The sequence below is a fragment of the Rattus rattus genome, chromosome 9 (genome assembly GCF_011064425.1).
Source record: "Rattus rattus isolate New Zealand chromosome 9, Rrattus_CSIRO_v1, whole genome shotgun sequence".
Classification (NCBI taxonomy): Eukaryota; Metazoa; Chordata; class Mammalia; order Rodentia; family Muridae; genus Rattus; species Rattus rattus.
Genome location: NC_046162.1, coordinates 73,778,895 through 73,802,947, shown reverse-complemented (window position 1 = coordinate 73,802,947; position 24,053 = coordinate 73,778,895). Strand labels below are relative to the sequence as shown.

Genomic DNA, 24,053 nt, shown 5'->3' with positions numbered 1-24,053 from the left:
TCCAGTGCTCTGCGCTGCCATCTGACCTGTTGCATAATGCTAAGTAACTGGATTGTCTTCATGAAATTTCCGTTTTGTTCTTTGCTACCGGCCAGCAGCCCAGCTGGTGGGAATGATGTAGGTCTTCTGGGACATCCAGTGGACTGCTTTTGTCCCAGGTCTCTGGATGTAGAGGCCCCTATCAGCTCAAGTGTTACATTCTTTGTGCCAGGGACACTGACACAAGGGTCACACACATGCTGAAACAAGATGATCAAGAATTGTTTGCGCTGCTCACAAGCAACAGGAGCGCTACCTTCCCCTCCCCCAACCTCCGCGCGGGTGGCGGAGTTCTGGGCTCCTCCTCCTCTCCACCATACTAGGGGAGGGGGCTCCTAGGATGCTTAGCCGCTAAAACCTGGCAGAAGAAGCAGGATGGAGGGGATGCTGAGGGCCCAAGTCTGGCCACCTGAGTCAGTCGCGCATCCCCGCCCTAGGCTGGCCAGGACTCGCAGCCGCCCAGGTTTCGCCACGCGGTGAAGTTCTGCAGAAAGTTTTGCAGTTGCTTCGCCTCTCGAGCCAGCAGGAGAAGCTGTGACGCAGCGTCTGGGGCTCCAGGCCCGGGCTGAAAAGAGAGGGAAGACAAGGCGGGAAGGAATTAAGAAGCAGAATAGGGGAAGATAAAGAGCGCACGCTGGGGTCCCTGTGGACCTCGCCGATCCTCTTCTCCAGCCTTCGCCTCCGGACACGCACTCCCTGAAGCCGGGTCTCCAGCCTCGCGCCCCCGCGCCCCCGCGCCTCCTCCTTCCCCTCCCACGCTGCCCGCTTCCCTTCCCCTCTGCCCCTCAAACCCTCCTCCAGGGTTCTGCGCTCCTCCCTCTGCCCTCCCTCCGCGGGGCCTGCCTCCTCCCTCCTCTCCGGGAGGCATCACTTCGTCCGGACCCAGAGAAGGATGCGATCCCCTTGTCGGCGGTCATCCCAGCCCAGCGCTAGGGCTGTCTCTGCACGCAGCCACGCCGTGCGCCCTCGGTCCGAGCGTCCTCCGAGCGTCGCAGGGATGGGACCCATCCGACCTGCCCCGGCGCCCTGGCCTCGTCACCTGCTGCGCTGCGTCTTACTTCTCGGGGGACTGCGTCTTGGCCACCCGGCAGACTCCGCCGCCGCCCTCCTGGGTAAGGCGCTGCCAACTTGGCCAACTTCGGGGGCCGGCCCGCCGGGGAGTGGGGCCTCTTGACTTTTCCCTCCTTTTTTTCCTCATTCCCATCTTTTCTGGAGAAGTGGGGTGTGTGTGTGTGTGTGTGTGTGTGAGTGTGTGTGTGTGTACGTGTGCGCGTGCGTGTGTGTGTGTGTGTGACTGGGTTTTTAAAATTCGTCTCCACTTTTCTGGGAGCTAGGGAGGGGATGGGAGGAGGAGCGCGCCTGGAGGTGGGGGAGGACCTGAGTGGAACCAGATGTGGCAGGCGGCGGGGGAGGGGAGCTGAGGCACCGCGGCCTGGGAGGGAGAGGGAGGGCTGGTGACTACTCGTGTCTCGGTCACCAGGACCCCCGGCGCCCTCCCGGCGCTGGTCTGGGTACCTTGAGATACAACCGGAGAGCCAGAGGCGCATTGTTTCTTAGTCTGTACGTGAGGGGTCAATCGTCTGTTCAGTGTCTGGCAGTGGGGTCTTTTTGTTTTCTTACTTGGTCTTCAAGGACAGCTTGTAGCAGAGGACTTTTGCACCGTTCGATCGGAACCCTGTGGAACAGTTTTGTGCCAGGAGGACCGAGCGCGTGTGCGTCTGTGTGTGCGTCTGTGTGTTCGTGTGTGTGTATGTGTGTGTGTGTGTGTGTGTTCGTTCGTGTTCGTTTCCTCACTTTGTGTGGTCAATTCTGGCCAAACTGGCACTTCTCCAAAGTGGACAATCTTTGATGCAAAAGAGTTTCTAAAGATGCAAAACCAACAACCCACAGAAAACCAACCACACAAACCCCCAAAACTATACCCTTCTCTTTTCTGTATATTTTTGTTGTTGTTCTCTTTTCTTTTTTGTTTTTGTATTTTTTTGAACTAACTGAAATGTGAGTTCAGACAAGTCCCTCGCCAAAAAGCTCAACACTGATAAACATTAATGGGGTAGATCTTGGGGGATGGGGGCGCTCGGAATTTTTAAAACTGTGCCGAGTGCTACCTCCACGTCCCCTTTTTATGTTTAATCGGGGGCTGAGTGAGTGGAAAGGGACGGAGCCGCAGCTGCAGCTTTGTACTAGGACTAGAGGGCCCCCAGAAGAGTCTGAGGCCTTTACCGTGGCCTGGTGTGCTGTGGGCATTTGCTGAGGGGAAAGGTAGGGTCATGGTGACCCACAGTCACATAAGAGGCTCCACCGACCTTCCCTCCCACCTAGACCTGAAGCCTGCATAGACAAGAAGCAAGCCAGAGAGCCTTGCAGCTTGGGAGCACACAGCCTGCCTGTCCCTTTCCTCCGGGCGTTCCTGCCAGAGTCTTACTCCTTCCTCTGTAGAGAGAGGATGCGAGGGAGGAGGGAAGGGATGGCCAATTCTAAGAGACTAAGAGACATAGCTTGGGTTTTAAAGCCAGGCCCTGGGAAAGAGCTGGGCCAGAGTGCTGACTTGGTCTTTTCCCCCAGGGAGCTTTTGACAGGGGGTGGAGATGCCTGATGAGAGGCCCAGTTGGGGAGGAAAAGGAGGCTTTCTGTGTCCCTGTGCTTCCTGGTCTCCCTACTCTCTCAGACTGTCTGTTGTGTGGCCTGGATCACCCACCCCAGCCCTGAGGAGGCCCGGCCTGGACTTACACATCTGTGGACTGAGGGACCTTCACTAAAGCACAGCAGGGTAAAAATCCCACAACTTCGCTGTCACTGAACAAACATGACACTGACCCCTTGGCCTTGGGTTCTCCCACCCATACCCTGCCAACTTCCATGGGTCCCTTATCTGGCTGGGAAGCTGGGTTAGGACCTGACGTGAGAGGCAAGAACTGGGTAGATGTCACTGGCATGGGGAACCTTGGCTCTAGAAAGAAGTGCTTGTGGGAGGTGTAGGGAGGATGGGGGTTGGGGGGACTGGCAGCTTCCTGATTACCAGCAGGAAGCCCAGTGGGCTCTGGATGAAGAATGGCAGCTCTTCTTGGGGATCAGAGGTGAAAGGACTGAAGGAATTCCTAACGTAGGACGCCAGAATTCTTTGCTTCTTCCGTGACTCCATAAAACGTGCTTTTGCTGTGTTGCTGGTCTACTCTCCATGTGCACAGCACCGAGCCAAGTGCTTCAGAAGAGTTAGGATGCGTCTCTCAGGAGAAACCAAGGACGGTAAATGACCAGAAATAGAGGCAAACATGTGGTCCAGGGAGGAGAGAGCAGGAAGGGCTGAAGGGTAAGCAGGTCAGGATGGTGATGGCAGTGCCCCCTGAATATTTTGTAGAAGTGTCCTGGGTCTCTGAAGGAAAAGGAGAAGGACACTGGCCAGATGCCCGGAAGGCCGCCTTGAGGATGCCACCTGTGGGTTGGGTGTGGCGCTCTAAGGTGCTGCAGGTTTCCTAGCACAAAAGTGAGCTGTGGGTTAGAATAGAGGGATCTGCTGTCGAGGTGGGGCAATGAGGAAACCTTGGGCAGTCCTCCTGCGGGGAAGGACTTCTGTCTAAAAGTCATACAAAGATGGCTGGCATTCCCTCTGAGAAGTGTCAGGTTCTATCCCTGCTGCCGGAGTAATTGGACAAACCACTGCCTGTTTACCCAGCTCCTGACCAGGCGAAAAGACCTGAGCACTGTCCTCCTCAATAAAACGCCACCTACCTGGCTCAGGCAAGCTGCCAGGATCGCCGTGCTCCTCCAGGGTCTCCGTGCTCCTCCAGGGTCTCTGTGCCCCTCCAGGGTCGCTGTGCTTCATGCTGAGGTTTCTCTTCTATTCTGAGTTCACCTGGGCAAGGCAAAGGTTGCACACAAGGGAGCAGGATTTGGTCCCAATGGTCCGAGGCCCACAAGTTGCTGTGACTGTGGGATTGAGCCAAAAAGCTCTGAGCTTCTTAGGGTCTTCTCATTCAATCCTACTTTGAGCATAGGCTTGGGACAAAGTAACAGCAGTAAACGCCCTTCCTTGTTTCTTCGGTGATGGTTCCTCAAATCTCCTATCCCTGGGAGGATCTCATCTCAGCCCCTGGGAGTCAAATGTTAGAGCTGCTCTTGGTTTGTTAAGACCACACCACTCGAGAGCAGTGAACAGGACTCCATTGCAGGTGCGGCCAGAGCGTCTAAACCTCGCAGCACCAAACAGAAGCACTGCAGAAAGCAGGAGCATTGCCTGGGACCCCAAGCCCACAGTACCCTGTGTGTTAGCGTGCTTGTCACTGACTCAGTTGCCTCATCTAAACAACCTAGGGGAAGAGGGGTTTACTTTGGCTCTCGACTTAGAGACTTCAGCCTGAAGTCAGCTGGTTTTATTGCCCTAAGCCTGAGGAGGCAGAAGCATAACAAAAGGGTCATGGCTGCAAAGGAAGGCAGCCAGGAAGACAGAGAAGCACAAAGGACAAGGTATATACTTCAAAGACAAGTTTCCAGCGTCCTCCTTCTTCCAACCAGACCCTACTTCCTGGTTGCCCAATAATGCCATTAAGACCCGGTCACTGGAGCAGTTCATCCATTAGGTTAAAGCCCTTATGATCTAATCAAAAGACTAACTCCAAGCAGTGTACTGAAGACCACGCTCTTATACCCAAACAGAACACCCACCCACGTGTCCTGACAGTGAAGAAGAGGGGAGTTCTCTGTTGTCAGTTATTGGAGTGCTTGGTTCTCATACGTCTCCATGGGGCCCAGAGGCAGAGACTAAGTCTCCTCCTCCTGCCCTTGGGCCCCTAGGATGTTCCCCTCCAAAGAGGCCTTGGTCAATAATTGCCGAAAGCCTGAAGAAGCTGCAGCTGGGCACCCCAGTTCACGGAGGTGGGATTTCATTCACATAGCCAATTGTTCATCCACTCCTCATGTTTCCCGACGCTGTACAGTGACAAGATCAAGATGACTAAGACCTGTTCCTCCAGGCTGAGCGGTGGTGGTGGCAGCGGCAGGCAGCGCGCACATATTTAATCCCTGCACTCTGGAGGCAGAGGCAGGCAGACCTTAGTGAGGACAGACAGGGCTACAGAGAGAAACCCTGTCCTGCAAAACCAGATACATAGATAGATACATAGGTAGGCAGGCAGGCAGGCAGGCAGGCAGGCAGACAGACATTCTTCCTTTAAGTCTAACTCCCTGCCCTGCACCTCCATGGTGGTCTCCCTGGATTTGGGGGGCTTCAGTGTCACTGACAGGAAAAGTGTCTTTTTAGTCCTTCACAAGATGAGGAGAGTCCTATAAATCTGGGTGGGATGAGCCACTGGAATGGCGGCACCGCTCTTAGAAGTCACCCTGAGCTCTGTAGATTCTAGTCACTCTTCAGAAGGCTAGAGGAGCTGCACAGTGACATCTATGGCCCAGGAAATGCTGGGGACAGCCAGCTCCAACCGCCCAGGAAGTAGACTGGACAGCTTCCTCCTGACGGCAGGCACACCGTGGGTTGCAGCGGGAGCCCTAATTGTTGGTTCCCATCTACGCTTAGTCTTAGGGCCACCCTCCTCTCTCTATACCTTCGGAGTACAGATCCTCGGAGCTGGAGAGATGCCCTGTGGTTAGCGGGACTTGGTTTTGATTCCCATCACGCACATGGCAGCTTGCAACCGTCTGTAGCTTCAGTCCCGGGAATCTAACGCCTCTTAGGACACCAGGAATACACATGGTACACAGACATACACATAAGACAAAGCACCCATACTCCTAAATATTAAATTATACTAAAAAAATAAAAGTGCAGACCCCGCACTGACTTGACCCGTGCTTTCTGACGGCCTCCGCCCACTTTGGTCCCTCTGGCTGTGTGGTACACCTCCAGGAGACAGCTGTGAAACCTTAGCTGCTCTCCAGCGTCTTGGCCCCAAGCCTCCTCTATCACCTTCCCAGCATGCTCTGCTCCACACTCCCTGAGTCCTTCCCACTACCAGACCTTTGCTTACTGTACCTTCTACCAAGTAGGTCCTTCCTTTCCTTGGCCTTCCGGGCTTCTCCTGAGCTTCCCTTCAAGACTCTAGTATCTTAAGAATACCTAGGAGGGAAGGCTAGTCCTCATCCACAACGATACACCTTAGAACAGCGAAAGGCCACGCCTCTTGGATTTCTCAGGAAGCGCGTCGAAATGTTGTACCCGCGATGATTGTGTTGGTCTTTTTATCGCCGTGATAAACACCTGACACAAAAAGGGGGACGTTACTTTGGCCAGCAGTTTCAGGGGACCAACCTGTGGTCCCATGGTCTAGTTGTTTTGAATCTGAGGCAAGGTCAAAAGTCAGGGTGGAGGACCTGATGGAAAACTACCAACCTCGTGACAGCTGGAAAAGCAGAGAGAAGAGAGCCAGGACAAGGGGCAACTTCCTTCAGCAAGACTCTGCTTCCAATAGGTTATCGGGAGGGTGGATTCAGCAAGAATCAATCCATTGATTAGGTTTGGGACCTCGTGTCTTAGCAATTCCCCAACGCCCATAAGACTGTAACACATGAGCCTTGCCGAACAGTTTAAGTTCAAGCCATGTAGTTTCTAGAGGGAAACTCTAAGCCAGCTTTCTCTGACCCCTGAGGGGTGTTTGAAAGGGTCATTGGTGTGGTCTCTTATAGACTGAGGCAGGGAGTGGGTGTGGTCTAGCGTGTGTCCTTTCTCCCTCAATCCTCCGGACTTAGTAATGGAGAAGAATCCTCGAGACAAGAATTAATTGGAAGGCGGTGTGAGCTCAGGCGCTGCTGTGTTCCTTTGGCAGGCAAGCAGAAGAGTACTCCACCTCGTAGGGTGTTGCATGAGAGTCACACACGAGTCAGATAACGGATGTCTGAGATACACACCCTATGCCATTGGTATCCTAAGTTACTGCTGTTTTTATTACTAATAAGAAAGAAAACCCACTCCTACTCTCTTATCCTCTTACCCTTTTGTCCCTTCACTCCCCATTCCCTTCTCCCCCTCTCTCCACATGCTCATGGCTGGACTCTACTTCTCTCTCTCTCTCTCTCTCTCTCTCTCTCTCTCTCTCTCTCTCTCTTGCTCTCCCTCTCCCTCCTTCCCTCCCTCTCTCTCTCACTCTCCCTCCCTCCCTCTCTCTATCTCTCAGCCTTTCTCTACTACCCTCTTAACTCCCCTCCCCATGCCCTGAATTGTATATTCTATACTAATACAAAACAAACAAACAAAAAAGAAGAAAGGAAACCCAAGAATATCAAGGGGCTTAAATGACAGCACAGTCCTCAACACCCTCTGCCCTGGGCTGGAGAGATGGCTCAACACGTTTAAAGGCACTCACTGCTCCCTGTAGAGCATCCAGGTGTGGTTTCCAGCACCCATGTCAGGTGACTCACAGCCATCTGTAACGCCAGTTTCCAGGGGCATCCAAAGTCCCTTTCAGGCTTCCATGGGTGCCAGACGCCCATGTGGTACCCACACATACACACATACATGCAGGCAGGCACTCATCCACATAAAGTAAAAGTAACTAAAGCCACTTTAAGAAGGGGTAAAGTGAGAGTTTTGGTGGGTTGGTTGTGGGTTTGGCTTTTCAAACAAGGTTTTTCTGTGCAGCCCTGACCATCCTGAAACTCACTCTGTAGAACAGACTGGCCACAAAATCACAGAAATGCCCCTGTCTCTGCTTTTGGGGTGCAGGGTTTTAAGGCCATGCTCTGCCTTACTTTTCGAGGCAGTGTCTCTCACTGAACCTGCAGTTAACCATTGGCTAGTCTAGCTGACCAGTGTCCCCGCCCTGTCCCTCCCCGCTCTGGATGGCGCTCTGGATGGCGAGTGTACCACCACTCCACAGCCAGCTTTTTACATGGGCATCAGGTGTCCAAACTTGGATCCCCAGCTTGGGCAGCAAGCTCTTTACTCACTGAGCCATGTCCAAAGCCCCAGGATCCTTTGCTTTTGGTTCCACTAAAAGCCTAGATGCACCTCAAAACCAAATGACTTTCTAAAAGTACGTGTAAACCACATTGGGGAGGGGGTCACCCCACACTTAGTGGCTCTGCCTACCTCAGGTCCTTGTTTACCACACTCACTTCTGCATGGTTTCACTTCCTTAACCATAGGTGCTTGGCACCTATGGGAGCATTTTGCAGCCACGGAGTGTGCCGTGCTGCCCACAAACCTAGTTGCTTTCCTCAGCATCCATGACACCAGCTTCCTGCAGATCTGTCTCTCCACCTAGCTCATACCTGAGCATGCATGCCCCAGGCTGGACACAGCCTTCAGCAAGAAGCCTCTAGAGCCTCTGACATTTCCAGCTGCCACCTTCCCCAGCCTTTGTGTGGCTAGTTCTCTCCTGCCTCTCTCAGCAGGGTGTTTGGTTGGGGGACAGTGTGGGGCCGTGTTCCTGGGAGTCTCTGAGGGCCTCGAGCATTCTAAGCTTATACTTCTGCCTGGGAGCTACATCCCAGCTCTTTAATCCTTGCACGGGTTCAATGCCTGGGACACGGTGGCATTTAGGAAATATTTATTGAGTTGGAAACAATGAAAGCAAGCAGACAAGTGTTCCAAAGACAATAAGGGACGTTTTAGATGATGTCATGATCATGAAAAACAGATGGCATCGGGCTAAGTCAACAGTAGAAAGTCCAATGGAGGAGGGTAATCCCCAGAATTTAGAGCTTTAAGCTGTTGTAAAAATGTAATGTCAGGCACACCAGAAACAGCACTTAGATAGGAAATGAGCTTTTTACTTTTAAATGCAGTTGGGATAACTGGACTTTACAATGAGAAAACGCTAGGGGCCAGCAGTTCAGTGGTGGGGGACATGGTTAGTGTATGAAAGGCCCTGGGTTCAACCCCCGGGCTCTGCACCTCGCACCAAAAAAAGAAAAAGGAAATTTAATTTCAGTTTGCAGCTAATCATTCCTGAAGAAATTCAGATGATGCGCTGTCATGTAGAAGGTGCAAAGGCAATGAGAAATTCAATTGGCTCTTGGAGCTGGAAAGATGGCTCAGTGCTACTGACTGCTGTTGCAGAGGACCCAGGAAGAAAGCTATTGAGGAAGACGCAATATGAATCTGGTTTGTAAATGTACACATACATGTTCGTACACACACCTGCGTGCACACACCCAAAACAGTCAGATGTTCACTAGTTCTATTTTTATGTGAGGTTTATTTTTTTTAAGATTTATTTATTTATTTTATGTATGTTGTGAGTACAGTGTTGCTGACTTTAGACATACAAGAAGAGGGCATCGGATCCCATTCCGGATGGTTATGGGCCACCATGTGGTTGCTGGGCATTGAACTCAGGACCTCTGGAAGAGCAGACAGTGCTCTTAACCACTGAGCCATCTCTCCAACCCTTATGTGAGATTTATAAAGTGCATTTCATTCAAAGAAAAAGAGAAGTAGCTGGGCAGTGGTGGCACTGCCTTTAACCCCAGCACGCAGGTGGGGAGGAGGGGGGGGAGGAGGGGGAGGAAGGGGAAGAAAGGAAGGAAGGAGGAAAGAAAGAAGAAAGAAAAGAAAGAAAAGAAAAGAAAAAGAAAGGTATCACACTGCTCCGAGATCTCTAGTAGGAACATGAACACCTGCCTGGTAGCTAAGAGACACCTCTAAAATCCATAGAAAAATGCAGATAGTGTATTAGAGAGTAAACACACACAAAATTGGTTCTGTGTGAATGAATGAGTTCCCATTTCATGCAGCAGCTTGCAAAGGAGGATCCAAAGGACGTACTATTTCTCAGGTTGTGGTTACACATGAAAATATCTACACTAGATAGTTTCGTCAACTTGACACAAGCTAACGTTACCGAGAGGAAGGAGCCCCACAGGAAAATGCCTCCGTAAGATCCAGACAAGCATGAAGGGCAGTGGTTGTAAACCTGTGGCTCTCAACACTTTGGGGTCACATATTAGACATCCTGCATGTTAGATATTTACATTTTATGATTCGCAACAGGTAAATTTACAGTTATGAAGTAGCAACAAAATAGCTTTATGGTTGGGGGTCCCCGCAGCATAAGAAAGTGTATTAAAGGGTTGCAGCATTAGGAAGGTTGAGAGCCACTGCTTTAGGGCATTTTCTTAATTACTGATTGATGGGAGAGATGTTTTGTTGTTTTTGGTTTTTGGGGGTTTTTTGGTTTGTTTGTTTTGTTTTTTAGTGTGCATGTAGTTCATGTTTGGATTTTCCAGTTGTCCCATTAATGCGTGTGTTGTGTTACTTTTGTTCGTTTGTTTTTATTTTTTTACTTATTTTTTTTAAAAAGATTTATTTATTTATTATATGAGTGCACTGTTGCAGTCTTCAGACACACCAGAAGAGGGCATCGGATCCCATTACAGATGGTTGTGAGCCACCATGTGGTTTCTGGGATTTGAACTCAGGACCTCTGGAAGAGCAGCGAGTGCCCTTAACCTCTGAGCCATTTCTCCAGCCCCTGTTTTTATTTTTTTAAGCCTTTCTATGTAGCCTTGGCTGATCTGGAACTCGGGAACTCACAGCCTCTGCTTCCCGAATGCTGAGATTAAGGGTTCATGCCACCCCACCCGACTTTTATCCGTTTGGTTGGTTTGGCATGAGGTCTCATCTCACTGTGTAACCTGGCTGGCTTCAAAGTTCCCATCCTCCTACCTCCCTTCTCAGATAGTAGGCATTTGTCACCACACAAAGCTCCCACTAATACTTTTTCTTTTTCTCCTTCTGTTCATTTCTTCCTCCCTTCCTCCCTTCCCCTTTGTTTCCAGACTGGGTCTTGCTATAGAGGCTGAATTCACCATTCGGTCTAAGATGGCCTTGAATTCACAGTAATCCTCTGCATCCCAGTAAGGTATTGTTTTGAGATTGGCTCCCATGTAGCCCAGGCTGGCCTCAAAACCTGTTGGGATGACCTTCAATCCTCCAGTTACCGGCATGCGCCCCTGGAGACCAACCCCAGGGCCTTGTGTTAGATAAGCACTCTACCAACTGAATCATGTCCCCAGCCCCGTTAATGGTTTTTTTTTTCTTTTTTTTTTTTTTTTTTTTTTTTTTTTTTTTGGAAAGGGCCTTCGGTCTTAAGTGTAAATGTCTTGGTTCTTCTGTAGCTGTCCTTTTCTTCTGTGTCCTTTTACTGGCGCTGTTGCTTGGCTCTTCTCTTTGTCCTGGTGCAGTACTCCTGAGAGTTCTGGGTCAGCTGTCTTGTCTACGCCACTCAACCCATTACTGGATACATCCTAAACATTATTGTGGGGAAAGCTGCATGGATGCGTGTCACTCTGGTGACAGTATGTTCCCTTGTTTTGTGTGACGCTGACTGATGGCACAGACTCTCTTCAGGCGCCTCGTACCACTCCACTGGCCAGTCACCTGTTCCTTAGTGTTTCTTGTAGATAACATACGGGATTTAAATTTCAGTTATTTAAAAAAAAAAAAAAAAAAAAAAAAAAAAAAGCAGAAGCTGGGGACCCGAACCCCAGGGCCTTATAGCTGCAGTATTCTTAAAACTCCAACCTAGTAAGGCGGTGGCGCTTGGGACGTAGAGGCAAGCAGATCTCTGGGAGTTCAAGGTCAGCCTGGTCTACAGAGCGAGTTTCAGGACAGCCAGAGAGACACAGAGAAACCCTGTCTCAGAACAAACAATCAAAGAGCCCAAACTATTAGCCTGCAGTGAAAACTCCCCAAGTAGCCCTCAACGATAGACTGGGTGGCTCGGAACTTCACACAGCCGGGTATCACAGTGCACAGCAGTGAATGAACAGCCCACAGCTTCCTGCAGTGGTGTGAGTGAAACTGGAACGTGCTAACCCAGATGCTGAACCGTACATATGACCCCACCTCTATCAAACACTGAAAACCAACTCGGAAAAGTAGGCAGAACGGATAATCTGTGTTTCCGTACTAACAAGCGTGGGGAAGAACCAGAGCATGGGTCTGCCTTTAAATAAAGCCCAGAAGAACAATGAATAAGAGATTTCTGTAGGACGCGAGGCAACTATTTGTAACCTAACGGGCAGCTTCTAGCGCTGCTGAGGTTCCTGAGATCACAGCGGGGGAAGACCGTGAAAAATGTAATCAGTTCAGTCGCTCACACGCATACGAGTCAGTGAACAAACAAAAGCCAAACAGTGCCCGTAAACCTACGGAGAACGACTAGCACTCACAAAGCAAAGGTTCAGTACCTCAGGAGAGCGCCTTCCCAGCATGCACTGCTGTAATCCCAGTACCTGGGAGGTGGAGACGAGTGAGTCAGCCGCCCAAGGGCATCTCCTGCTGCTAGTCTGGGGCTAGTCTAGGGTGAACAAGACCCTGTCTGTCTGTACGTCTCAAGATGGTTTCAACAAGGACCACCACAGTAATACTCAGCAAAAGTTAAACGTTGGAGAAAGCACTTAATATTGTCTCTGACCGATGTCACAGCTGAGCCGTGCAGTCTGTAAAGCACTGGTTGTCTCTTTGGTGGATACGGAGAGAGCTATGTTTCACCACTGCTACCTAGCGTGGACAGAGAACCAGATCACACGCTGCCCACCAGGAAAACATGAAAAGTCAAAATTCAACGAGTGTCTTTTACTGTATTAAAATTGAAATCTTAAGTTGGGCGTCACAAGTCAGTTCAACGTAGCATTTATGATTAAGGAGTTGTACTTGGGCTGGAGGGATGGCTCAGCGGTTAAGAGCATCCACTGCTCTTCCAGAGGTCCTGAGTTCAATTCCCAGTAACCACCTGGTGGCGCACAGCCATCTGTAATGGGATCTGATGCCCTCTTCTGGTGTTGCCTGAAGACAGCTACAGTGTACTTACATAGAATAAATAAATAAATCTTTTTTAAAGAAAGTACTTGTTTTTCTAAAACAAAGAAATTATACTTATTAAATCAGGTGTAATACACACAGCTTTGATCCCAGCACTTTGGAGGCTGAGGCAGAGGTGGGCCAATTTATTCAATTTAAAGCTGGCCGACCCGACTACAGGTAAGCCAGGGCTACATATTGAGGCCCTGTCTAAAATAATAATAATAATAATAATAATAATAATAATAATAATAATAATAATAATAATGATGATTTTTATGAAGTAATAGCTAAGGAATAAGTGATATATGGTGTATCGATCGCACCGGAAGGTATTTAGCATATATATATATATATATATATATATATACATATATATTCAATGTATATGTAGGCATGATAGACAGCCATGCCACACAAGCATGAGGTCAGAGGGCAGCTTGTTGAAGTCCGTCCCCGCCTTCCGCCATGTGGTGTCTGAGGGTCGAATTCGGGTTATCTGCCTTGCCTTTTCCTATGGCTCTGAAGCCCAAATTTTGGTATAAAAATGGTTTGACTTACACACACACACACACACACACACACACACACACAAGTATTTTAGAAGGCAGTACTTTGAATGAAGAATGAAATAGAACCAAGAGTCTAGAACGTGTGGTTTATACTTGTATATTATGTCCCTACATATGTGTAATCATATGGGTATTTAGGGGAGATAAGGTAATAAAACGCCACCCAAATTTAACAGTGTCTCGCACACTAAACTGAATTACATGTTATTTAGGAGCCGTGATTGCTATGGAAGGGTTTTTCCTTAAACACATCTGCATTTTAGGTCAAAGGGTGGCAGCTGCCATTCTGCCAACTGTGCGGTCACATGATCCAAGATTCCCAACAGCTCTTCCTTTCTGCCCCTAATTCATTCACGTGTCAGGTCCAAATGTGCAGCACATGGCTCTACGGAGCCAGCCAGAACTTGAGCTGCTCCCAGACTATGCCCCTTATTTAAAATTTTTCATTTCATTTTATTATATTATATTTCATTTTCATTTTATTGTATCTGACTATGCAGCTTAGTATTTCCACCTGCATATGCGCATGGCGCTGTGTACCTGCTGGATGTCTGCAGGGGTCAGAAGATGATAGCATTGGACTTCCTGGAACCGGAGTCTGTTTTTCTCATGGCTGCTCGTGGATTTCTCCCATTTGCTGTCTACTTCAATGTTTTATGAGGTTGTTTTTGTTTGTTTGTGTTTGAGACAGGTTTCACTATGTAGCCCTGGCTGGCCCGGCAGTCTTCATGTAGACCGAGCTGGTCTTGAATTCACAGAGATCCACCTATGAGGGTCTCCTGGGTACTGGAATGAAAGGTGTGGGCTCCCATGTCCAGCTTACATTCTTTTTTTCCTGGAAAGCATCTGTTTCTTCACGTCTCCCCCTACACCATTGCCCATCCCCCACTTTGGGGACCAGGCTCTGACTATATAGCTCAAGTTGGCCCCAGGCTCACAATCCTCCTGCCTCTGTGTGTCTTTTTAAGTGTCTGGGATTGCAGGTCTGTGTCATTACACCCACTTTGACCTCATTAATACCATTCATAAGAAGCAATTGGGTCTCAAGTTTGGTTCCCTCTCTAGGCCTTCAGCGCAGACCTTCAGGGCTGCAGTTAACCAACTTTGAACAAAATGGAAAAAAAAAATCTGTCCAAATCACATACATATTTCAGGAGTAATAAGAACGTGGAGATCTGGAAATGCTGGGCAGGTGTTGCAGCCCTCTTGGAAGGCAGAGACAGCTGGACCCCAGAGCAAGATGGCTAGTTAGATTAGCTAAATCAGTGAGCTCTGAGTTCAAGGGAGAAGCTGTGCCTCAACATAGAAGGTAGAGAATGATCCGGAAAGACCTCCACCTCTGGTCTACATATTCCCATGCATGTATACATCACACACACACACACACACACACACACACACACACATCTGTATGCACATGTGCATGAATACACACGCACACCACACAGATGGAACAATACCAAGGTGGGCATTGGAGGACAACTTTGTGGAGTTGGTTCTTCCCTTTTCACAAACCTCAAAAGACCACCAAGGAGCCGGTTCCAATGCCATCACACTAGGGTCTTTATTCAAGCTCCAGCTCGGGCCACGCCATCGTCACTGACACAGCAGGACAGGAGGGGGAAGCCCTGAGTCCAGTCTCAAGCTTTTATAGAGTCAAGCAAACCAGCGAGGGGGTTTCCAGCGATTGGGGCAGGGGCTATTACGGTATTTGTTGCCCTTTAAAAGGATTGGCTGGTGCTGGAAGACAAACCATAGACTTTCATAAGTAAATATCTTTAGGTACAACTGTGACTTCTGCTTTCCTCCTGATTGGTGGTTGCTAGGGAGTGACCTGGAAACCAATGCTAGGTTCAGGCCTGGTGGTTAACTCAGCCTTAGATCGGGTGTTCTAAGATGGACCCTGCACCCAAGATGGAGTTGGTCTGGTCTCTCATTCTCCTTTCAGTATTCAGAAGCTTGCAAGGAACAAAAGAGATAGCTGGGCAGGTAAGCTTGCAGAGGACCTGGGTTCAATTCTCACACCCACATGGTGGCTAACTGCCATCCATAACAGTTTCAGGGGATCTGATGCTCTCTTCTGACCGCTTCAGACACCAGGAACACATGTGCTATGCTGTCATAATTACAGGAAAACCACTCAAATACATGTGAGCTGCCTGGTGAGGTGCTGGGACTTGAACTCAAGACCTCTGCAAGGGGAATGTGGCTCTCAACCTCTTAACTGCGTCTCTGCCCTCCATTTCAAAAACATTTCAACAATCCTTTTAATCTTCTGATTGTCAACATCTGCATCGCCTTAATGTTCTGTGGGGAAGGGTAGCAGTTCTCTGATCCCAGCACCAGACACGGAACAGTCTTTAACAGCACGTGAGTGAGGGACAGCAAAGCTACTTCAGTCAGGACAGCTTCTCCACACACGCCTATTTCAAAAACGTGTTTTTTACATTTATTTGTGTATTTACACGGCTTCAAAATCAGGTCACAAGGCTCTCACATTAAGCGCCTATGCCCACCGAGCCACGCCTTCCACTCACCAACGCCATTATTTTTAAATTAATATCCCAGGCCATGGTGCACGCCTTTGATCCCAACAGGCAAAGGCAGGTAGGTCTCTTCTGAGTGTGAAGTTAGCCTGGTCTACAGAACAAGTTCCTGGTCAGCCAGGGTTACACAGAGAAACCCTATCTTAGAAAAGAAAAAGAAGGAAACAAAGAGAAAAAGAAATCAAGGTCAGGAGGACGGTGAAGCTGTGAGGGCAGTGTTTTCTGTGTTTTTTTATAAATGCTATGGGGAGCAAAATTAGGAAAAGGCATCGAAGAACATTGGGGAAGAGAAGTATTTGAACGGCTGGGTGTGATGGCACACACCGTTAATCCTAGCTCTGGGGAGCAGAGGCAGGTGGGTGGGTCTCTGAGTTCAAGCCCAACCTGGTTCTATGTAGTGAATTCCAAGACAGCCAGGGCTATGTATAGTGAGACTCCGTCTAGAGTGGCGGTGGTGGGTGGGGTAGTGTGGGAGGGAGGGAGGGAGGGAGGGAGGGGGGTTGGGGGGGGATATGAGTAAATTTGAGGAAGATACTCGGTCTTTTGCGGGTGAAGGCTGATATGTTTATTATAGATTTAGATGATGTCACGGTGGTGGTAGGGGTTCCACATGTGACGTTTTGTGGACTAAAAGTTTTTATGACTAAAAGTCATAAAGTGAGCTCTGTGGCAAAAGCAGTGGTATTCCTTTGAAGGCCTTAAGATTCCCCTCAGGACTCCCTGCCTCGGTTTATTTAGTTAAGAAACATTATAACAATATTTTGTTGCAGTGTTTGTGCCAGACAGGGAAACTTTATACTTTTATTCCTTTCTGCTAATCGTCTCTGTATAGGTCTGTCCTTTATCTTTAAACAATTTTTATTACATTGATTAATTGTGTATACGTGTGTGTGTGTGTGTGTGTGTGTGTGTGTGTGTGAGAGAGAGAGAGAGAGAGAGAGAGTGCACGCCATGACACCCATGTGACCAGAGGATAATTTGTGGGGAGCAGTTCTCCCCCCTTATGTGCTTATGTGCTTCTCTTGGATTGAATTCAGGCCTCGCAGCAAGTACTTCTATCTGCTAAGGCCTCTCACTGACCCGAGATCTGTTTTGTTTTTTAAATTTTTTTTATTATTTAATTCTCTCCCCCGCTTGCCTGTGTGTGTGTGTGTGTGTGTGTCTGTGTGTCTGTGTGTCTGTGTGTTTGTGTGTCTGTGTGTGTAAGGGTAAGTGTACACTGAGGCCAGAATCCCCAGGAGGTGAAGTTGTAGACACTTGTGAGTCTCCTGTTGGGAATTGAACTCAGGTCCTCTGGGAGAGCAGTTAAGTGCTCTTGACTGCTGAGCTGTCTCTGCAGTGCCTAAGAGCCGTTTTTAAAGGGTTTATAAGACAGGATTCGGGACCTGTACACACAGAACACAGGGCTGTGTTCTGCACTAAAGAGACACACTGAGTATGGCGAATCTCTGGTACTGTTTACTGGGGAGACAAGGGAAGTCCCTGGAGATCTGTCAGTGTCCCTGTAGATCTCCCCAGTCACCTGTGAAGAGAGATCGGCTATGATGGTTTATGCCTATAAACCCAGAGCTTAGAAGGCCAGCCTGGTCCGTATAGTGAGTTCCAGGTCAGCCTGGGCTACAGAATGAGACCCAGTCTCAAGGAAGAAAGAAAGAAAAGAGGAACAAACAAACCCAAAGAGGTGGGGTTTGCATCTCATTGTTCAGTTCACAGAGAAGAAAAATAAAAAAGAGTGCACCTCCAATCATTAGGTTGTAAATGCCCCAAAAAAGCTGGGCTCGCGGCTAGAACTGCCTCATACCGCCAGCAAATCCCTTTAAGAGTCCCTTGCTTAGTCTACCCATCCCTACATCTGCCCTGCCCAGGGGTGTGGGCGGCGTCTCATCGCCTTCCACAAACTCCCTTCCAGCTGTGCGTCCTATGATTTCATTTTCCCCTAGGTTGGCCTTCAGCGTTCGCTCGCTCTGCAGAGCTGGGATGTGGCACAGAGGAAAAGCATTCCACGGTCCCTGCCCCTTCTAGAAGCCTCCTTTCTCTCTTACTCCCTCCTCCTTTCCAGAGAGACCTGAGGGAGCGTCCAGAAGTTCAAAGAGCCTGAAGGACAGTTTCTAGGGCCCCAGAGTGCCTGGGAATGCAGAGCCTGCATCTGGACCGTGGGTTTATTTTTCTTTTAATTCTTCTGAAGAGTAAACATTTTAATCTGTGGCCTCTTTCCCCTTATCCCAATTGCATCTGCGAAGCCTGTTTCCCAGGCTCCGTGTAGTAGAAACAGAAACGGATTCTTGCCTGGATATCAAGGCGCAGTAAGGGCTCCCCTGAGTGTTGCTCTGGTCCAAGACATCGCCGTCCCTCATTCGCCATAGCACGGTAGGACAGGAGTCAGTACCCTACCCAAATCAAGGCAGCTGGCCCAGGGTCCGAGGATCTAAGCAGCGATTTGAATTTGGGTAGTCCAAATTCTAGAGTGTAGAGGGGCCTTTTCCGGTGTTGCATTCTGGGAAAAGTGGGGAAAGGTCTCCTAGCCTTACCCTCATAGAAACTAGTAACTAGTAAACATGGGCGCTGCTTTTTTTTTTTTGGAGACAGGGTTTCTCTGCACTATCCTGGCTGTCCTGGAACTCACTCTATACACCAGGCTGTCCTCAAACTCACAGAAATCCACCTGCCTCTGCCTCCTGAGCACTGAGATTAAAGGTGTGCACCACCACTGCCCAGTAAGAATAGGAATAGTTTTAAGAAAGTTTTGTCTGTTCGTTTGTCTGCTTGCTTGCTTTTTTTAAGATAGGGTCTTGCTAGATAGCCCAGGCTGCCCCATAAACTTACACCCATTCTCTACCCCAGCCTTTCTAGTGCTAGGGCACCAGGTGTGTGCCGCTCCATCCTGCTCTTAAGATTCTTAAAATTGACAAGGAAGAAGTTCCTAAACTCCCAGGACTTAGGGCCAGGCTGTGCTTTTAAAACCAAGCAGACCATCCTTGAAGTTGGATCAGGAACCTGACAGCAAGTAGAATGAAAGGCTCCTTATAGGACGTGTCATGTTTTCTTAGTCATAGTGTGCAGACTTGGAAACACGACTCAGGAAAGGAATGTGATACATCACAGAGAGCGGGCACAGAGCACTGACCTCCTCCACCCCACCTCTGTCTACCCTCGGCTTCTCTCTCTCCATAAGACAGGGAAATATAGATCTGAAACAAGCACGGGTTTTGATGGTTCGTTTTGGGGGCACACAGTCTCCCCATGTGCACAGGAATTCAGGTGTCTTCGGAGACCCCGAGGATTTTTGATCGTCTGGAGTGGATTTACAGATGGTTGCGAGCCTCCTGGCTGCTGGGAACCGAACTTGGGTCCTTTGCAAGAGCAGTGGGTGCTCTTAACCACTGTGCCATTTCTCCTGCCCTCGTGACTTTTGTTTTACTTTTTTAATCTAAAACGTAAAGACTTATTCTTCTTTTAAATGGCTGTCTTTTAAATAACACCCAAAATCAAGGGTAGAATCTCTCAGCAGCCAGCACAGAGGCCATCATTGGCTAATTGGCCCCTGCGGGGGCCTTCATCTCAGGAATACTGGGATCTCAGGCGTGGACCAGTATAAGTGGGCTGTCGTGGCTGTTAATAGAGACCAGGACACTAAAGAGTGCTTCAGTATAGAAATATATAGCATATGGTTTATCTCAGGGAGAGGGAAGAGGAGAGGGGAGGAGGGGAGGGGGAGGAGGAGGGAGGGGAGGAAGAAGAAGAGGAGGAAGAGGAGAGAGAAATGGGGAGAAGGGGGAGAGAGAGATGAGAGAGACAGAGAAGCGAGTGACCCCGAATACCCTGAGAAGTGCAGCTTCTCTCAGCTCCTGATTCCTGGCAGGCACCATGCCAGCTCACTATGGCCAGCCCTCAGAGAGAAGCTGGACATTCACGCATTCATGAGAAATCTCCCAAATGTTAAATGTTGGTTCACGTTTCTGTCCACATGAAGTGAAGGCCAAATGTAGCTTGCCTGGGAGCCATCAGTTTAAAATACCTCAGGAGCTGTCTGGAGCTCAACTGAAGCCGGTCTTCCTGGTTTCCGCCCTAAGCACACTGGACATGGTGGTGCACACCTGTCGTCTAGCACTTAGAAAGCTGGGGCAGGAGGATTGCTGGGACTTCGACGTTAGCCAGGGCTACATGGCAAGACCCTGTCTCAAACAAAAGTAGTCATTAAATATATCAGCTTCATCATTCATCAAATGGAGATGATAATTTTACCTAGCTCTCAGGGTTGCTACGGGAATTTACAAGAAAATGTTGCAATCAAGGATTCGGAATTCGGCAACTGTATGAAAAACCTTCACCTGTCACGCCGTGCCTCATTCCACAGTTGCTGGCTGACCCTCCTTTTACTGGGACCATCCTGGTTTCAATTTGTGGCACTGGTATAATTAGTAGTAATTCTCAACTTCATTCTCATTACTGAACACACATTTTATGGGGCCCACACATGGCTATGGGTGTTTGCTGCACAATTGTGAGGACCCAAGTTCAAATCCCCAGCGCTCACATTTGAAAAAAACTAATCCAGGTGTGGCTGTATCCAGTACTTGTAACCCTATCGCCCCTGGGACTGGGCAGTGTGTGCTAGGATAGCTGGTCACCAGGCTGGCTCCAGGTTCAGTGGGACACGTCTCAGCCTTCCACACCAAGTGTACCCACACATGGGTGACATACAACAGGTACACATATATCACACGCACTCACACATATATTACACAACACCAGCTAAATGGCTACACCCTAGTGTTTTTACACAGTTAGACCAGTTGGAGCTCTAACTGTGCACTGTACACGGTAGCTGTGAGAGCAGTAACGACTCCCAGACCCATTAAAAAAAGGCCAAGATTCAGGCTGGGTAATACTGATAAAGATGAGCACCTTTGATCGCAGCACTTGGGAGGCAGAGGCAGGCAGATCTATGAGTTTAAAGCCAGCCAGGTCTATGTAGTGAGTTCTGGAACAGCCAGCGCTACACAGAGAAACCCTGCCTTAGAAACCAAACAGACCAAGATTCAGGGCTGGAGAGATGGCTTAGCAGCTCAGAGCAGCTTCTCACAGAGGACTAGAGTTTGACCCTCAGCACCCTCGCATGCATGCACTTAGAAACTTTAAAAAAACAAAAATTTTGGGGGCCGGAGAGATGGCTCAGCGGTTAAGAGCACTGACTGCTCTTCCAGAGGTCCTGAGTTCAGTTCCCAGCAACCACATGGTGGCTCACAACCATGTGTGATGGGATCCAGTGTCCTCTTCTGGTGTGTCTGAAGACAGGGATGGTGTATGTGTATATATACCTAAGATAAAATAAGTAAATCTTTTTAAAAAACAAACAAAAGCAAACAAAAAATTTAAAGGGTAAGAGTCCAGTGTTTGGATTGGACCTGGACAATCATTTAACCTTGCCGTGTGCTACTGCGCTTGCTAAAGGGTGATGATGCTGAAATGAACCCTAAGCTCCCAATTCACATCCAACTGTCATTCGAAAGAAGCTTCTGTGCAAGGACTCTGAGAGGCCAGGGAGCTCAAGCCCTCATGGGCAAGCCAGCCAATGGAGGACTGTGCAGGCAGCTGAGAAGTTCTGCCGTTGAGTTCAAGTGGTGACACTTGAAATACCTCTTACCCGGAAACTGAATGGAATGTTAATACGGCGAACCCTAAATCTCTCAGTGACACGTCATCATGTTTCAGTACAACTAGATATTTCTTCGGTCTCTCCTTTTTAAAAATTTCTAAAATTCTCGTTTTTTTTTTTTTTTTAAAAAAATGCTATTGGTGTGAGTGTGTGTGTGCCTGTGTGCTTGTATGTTCACGTTCATGTGAGTATCTACAGAGGCCAGCAGAGTGTCAGCCCTCCTAGAGTTAGGAATTACTGGGGGCCGTGACCCACCTGACATAGGTGTGGGGAACGGAACCCAGGTCCTCTGCAAAAGAGCAGGACTTGCTGGGGTTTTTCGTTTTTGTTTTTTGGTCTTTTGAGACAGAATTTCTCTGCGTAGCCCTGGCTGTCCTGGAACTTGTTCTGTAGACCAGGCTGGACTCAAACTCACAGACATCTGCCTGCTTCTACCTCCCAAGTGCTAGGATTAAATGCCTGTGTCACCACTGCCTGGCAGCAAATTGCTCTTCACCGCTGAGCCGTCTCTCCAGACAGCTAAGATGTTTATTTAGAATTCCATGGACACCTGAAAACCACAGGGTGGCCCACAAGAGACCTTTATTTCAGTTGGTGCCATGGTAAGCAGGAGGAGGCTTCTCATCTTTCTAATTTTTTTTTTCATAGAACAAGCCTTGATTTTTATTACTGAAAAAAGTTTCATATTAATTTTATTTTCTGACTCTATGCGTGTGCTTCAACACTTCTACAGTGATTTTTCCACTCCTCAATAAGGGGTCCTATTACCAGGGCTTTGAGTCAGCCTAGTTTTTTAAGATTCTGTATTATAGGAAAGCTTACCACGGTATATCAAGTGAGTGCTTTTAAACACCGTCCCTGTAAGACCAAAAATAATATTTCTAGTGTTTCAGTCCTTGCTGCCTCCCCCGCCCCAAAGTCAAAATTAATTTTGAAAGAATGCTGCTTTCCTCAAATTTGTGTGGCTGTCTCCAAATATGTCCACTCAGCCATTCATCCCCCAGCAGTTACGTGGGTGTCTAACCTGGCGTGGAGTCTGGGACCCAGATAGACTCTTATAAGCGATGTTCTGAAATAATATGCTCATAGTTCCCTCCCACACATTGATGGCTCACAGGAGCCTTGGGGACCTGCTTTAATAAAGTACTGGCTGTTGTTGGGGGCAGATCCTAGCAAGGTTGCCGAGGGCACTGCTTTGGTGTGGATGTGTTCCACCCACGCGTGTCCGGGTCTGGATTCCAAGTTTGGCCCAGGGCAATGGGGTTGGACTGTGCTGGCCTAGAAAACCATTTCCTGCCGTCACAGTATGCGTGGTTGTGCAAGTGCCCTCGTCGGGAAGGAAGTGGCTGTTGGTCTGTTTATTTTGGCTGCCAGCTCGCAGACAGCCTCTGGGGAGAGGACGGAGCGAGCTGGGCACAGATCTCAGGGCACCCCGGACAGGGACCTGAGCCAGGCCTTCTCGGGTGCGGTGATGCTTGGGGATGGAGGTCCTAGAGGAAGCAGCTGACCTGGAGGGTAGCAAAGGCAGTTTCTAGGGGCCCTCTGCTGGTGTGGACGCTAGGTGGTCTTCGTCATGGAAGATGGAGTCTGGGAAGGGACGGGCTGAAAAGCATCGTGATGCTTGGCTGTGAGAAGACAAAAGCCGTCAGGTGGGCGGAATGAGCGCCGGCCTTTCCCCCCAATTTGTTGGTGTTTGCCTTTTAAAGTTTTTCTTTTTAATAAAATCGTGTGTGTGTGTGTGTGTGTGTGTGTGTGTGTGTGTGTGTGTGTGTGTATGCACGCGCGCGCACACGCGCGCACGCACACGCACGCAGTTACCCTAGGAGACCAGAAGAGAGTATCAGGTCCCTGGAGATGGAATTACAGGCTGAGCTGCCTTGCAAGGCCACTGGCAAGTGAATTCTGGTCCTGTGGAAGAGCACCGAGTGCTCTTAACCATGGATGCAGCCTTTGTGTACGTTTTAGAACAGGGTCTTACTTTGTGGCCCAGGCTGGCCTCTAAATACCTCAAGCCTCCTTAGTGCTGAGATTGCAGACATCTGCCACGATGCCTGGCTAAGATCCAGTAGTCCCAACAGCAAGGGAGAGAGCCCGGGCGGTGAAGGTTCCCAGAAAACCCCCGGATCCAAGCCCCACTGAGACCCTCCCGGGGCCAGGACTTGCAGATACACCGGAAGCTGGAAAGCACACAGATCCAGGCTTCCCACAGCCTCCTGCAAGGTCTCTTAGGTTTAACGGGGAGACGAGAATCTCACCCCTGCACTTATTCCTGTCAGGCATCGAATAACACGCTTGTCAACCCTCGGGTTAAACAAGAAGGAAGGGCATGTCCAGAAAAGGTTGAGAGGAAGCCATCCCACAGCGATAGGAGCAAGAGATGGTACAGCCAGGGGAGAGCGCCTGCACTGTTGGTAAAGGTTTGGGCATGAGCACTTGAAGCAGAGGGCGGCAGGCAGTTTGGACAGGCAGGAACTGACTGCTGCTGA

At 49.1% G+C, this 24,053-nt stretch overlaps 1 protein-coding gene across 1 annotated transcript in view; it reads left to right on the top strand.

The window, feature by feature from the left end:
- The first annotated feature begins 1,036 nt into the window (after nucleotides 1-1,036).
- Nucleotides 1,037-24,053, top strand: part of Mrc2 (mannose receptor C type 2) — a 61,079-nt gene continuing 38,062 nt past the window's right edge. Inside the window, exon 1 of the mRNA XM_032913619.1 lies at nucleotides 1,037-1,151. Coding sequence (XP_032769510.1) covers nucleotides 1,037-1,151 — 115 coding nt within the window. The remainder of the gene's footprint in view (nucleotides 1,152-24,053) is intronic.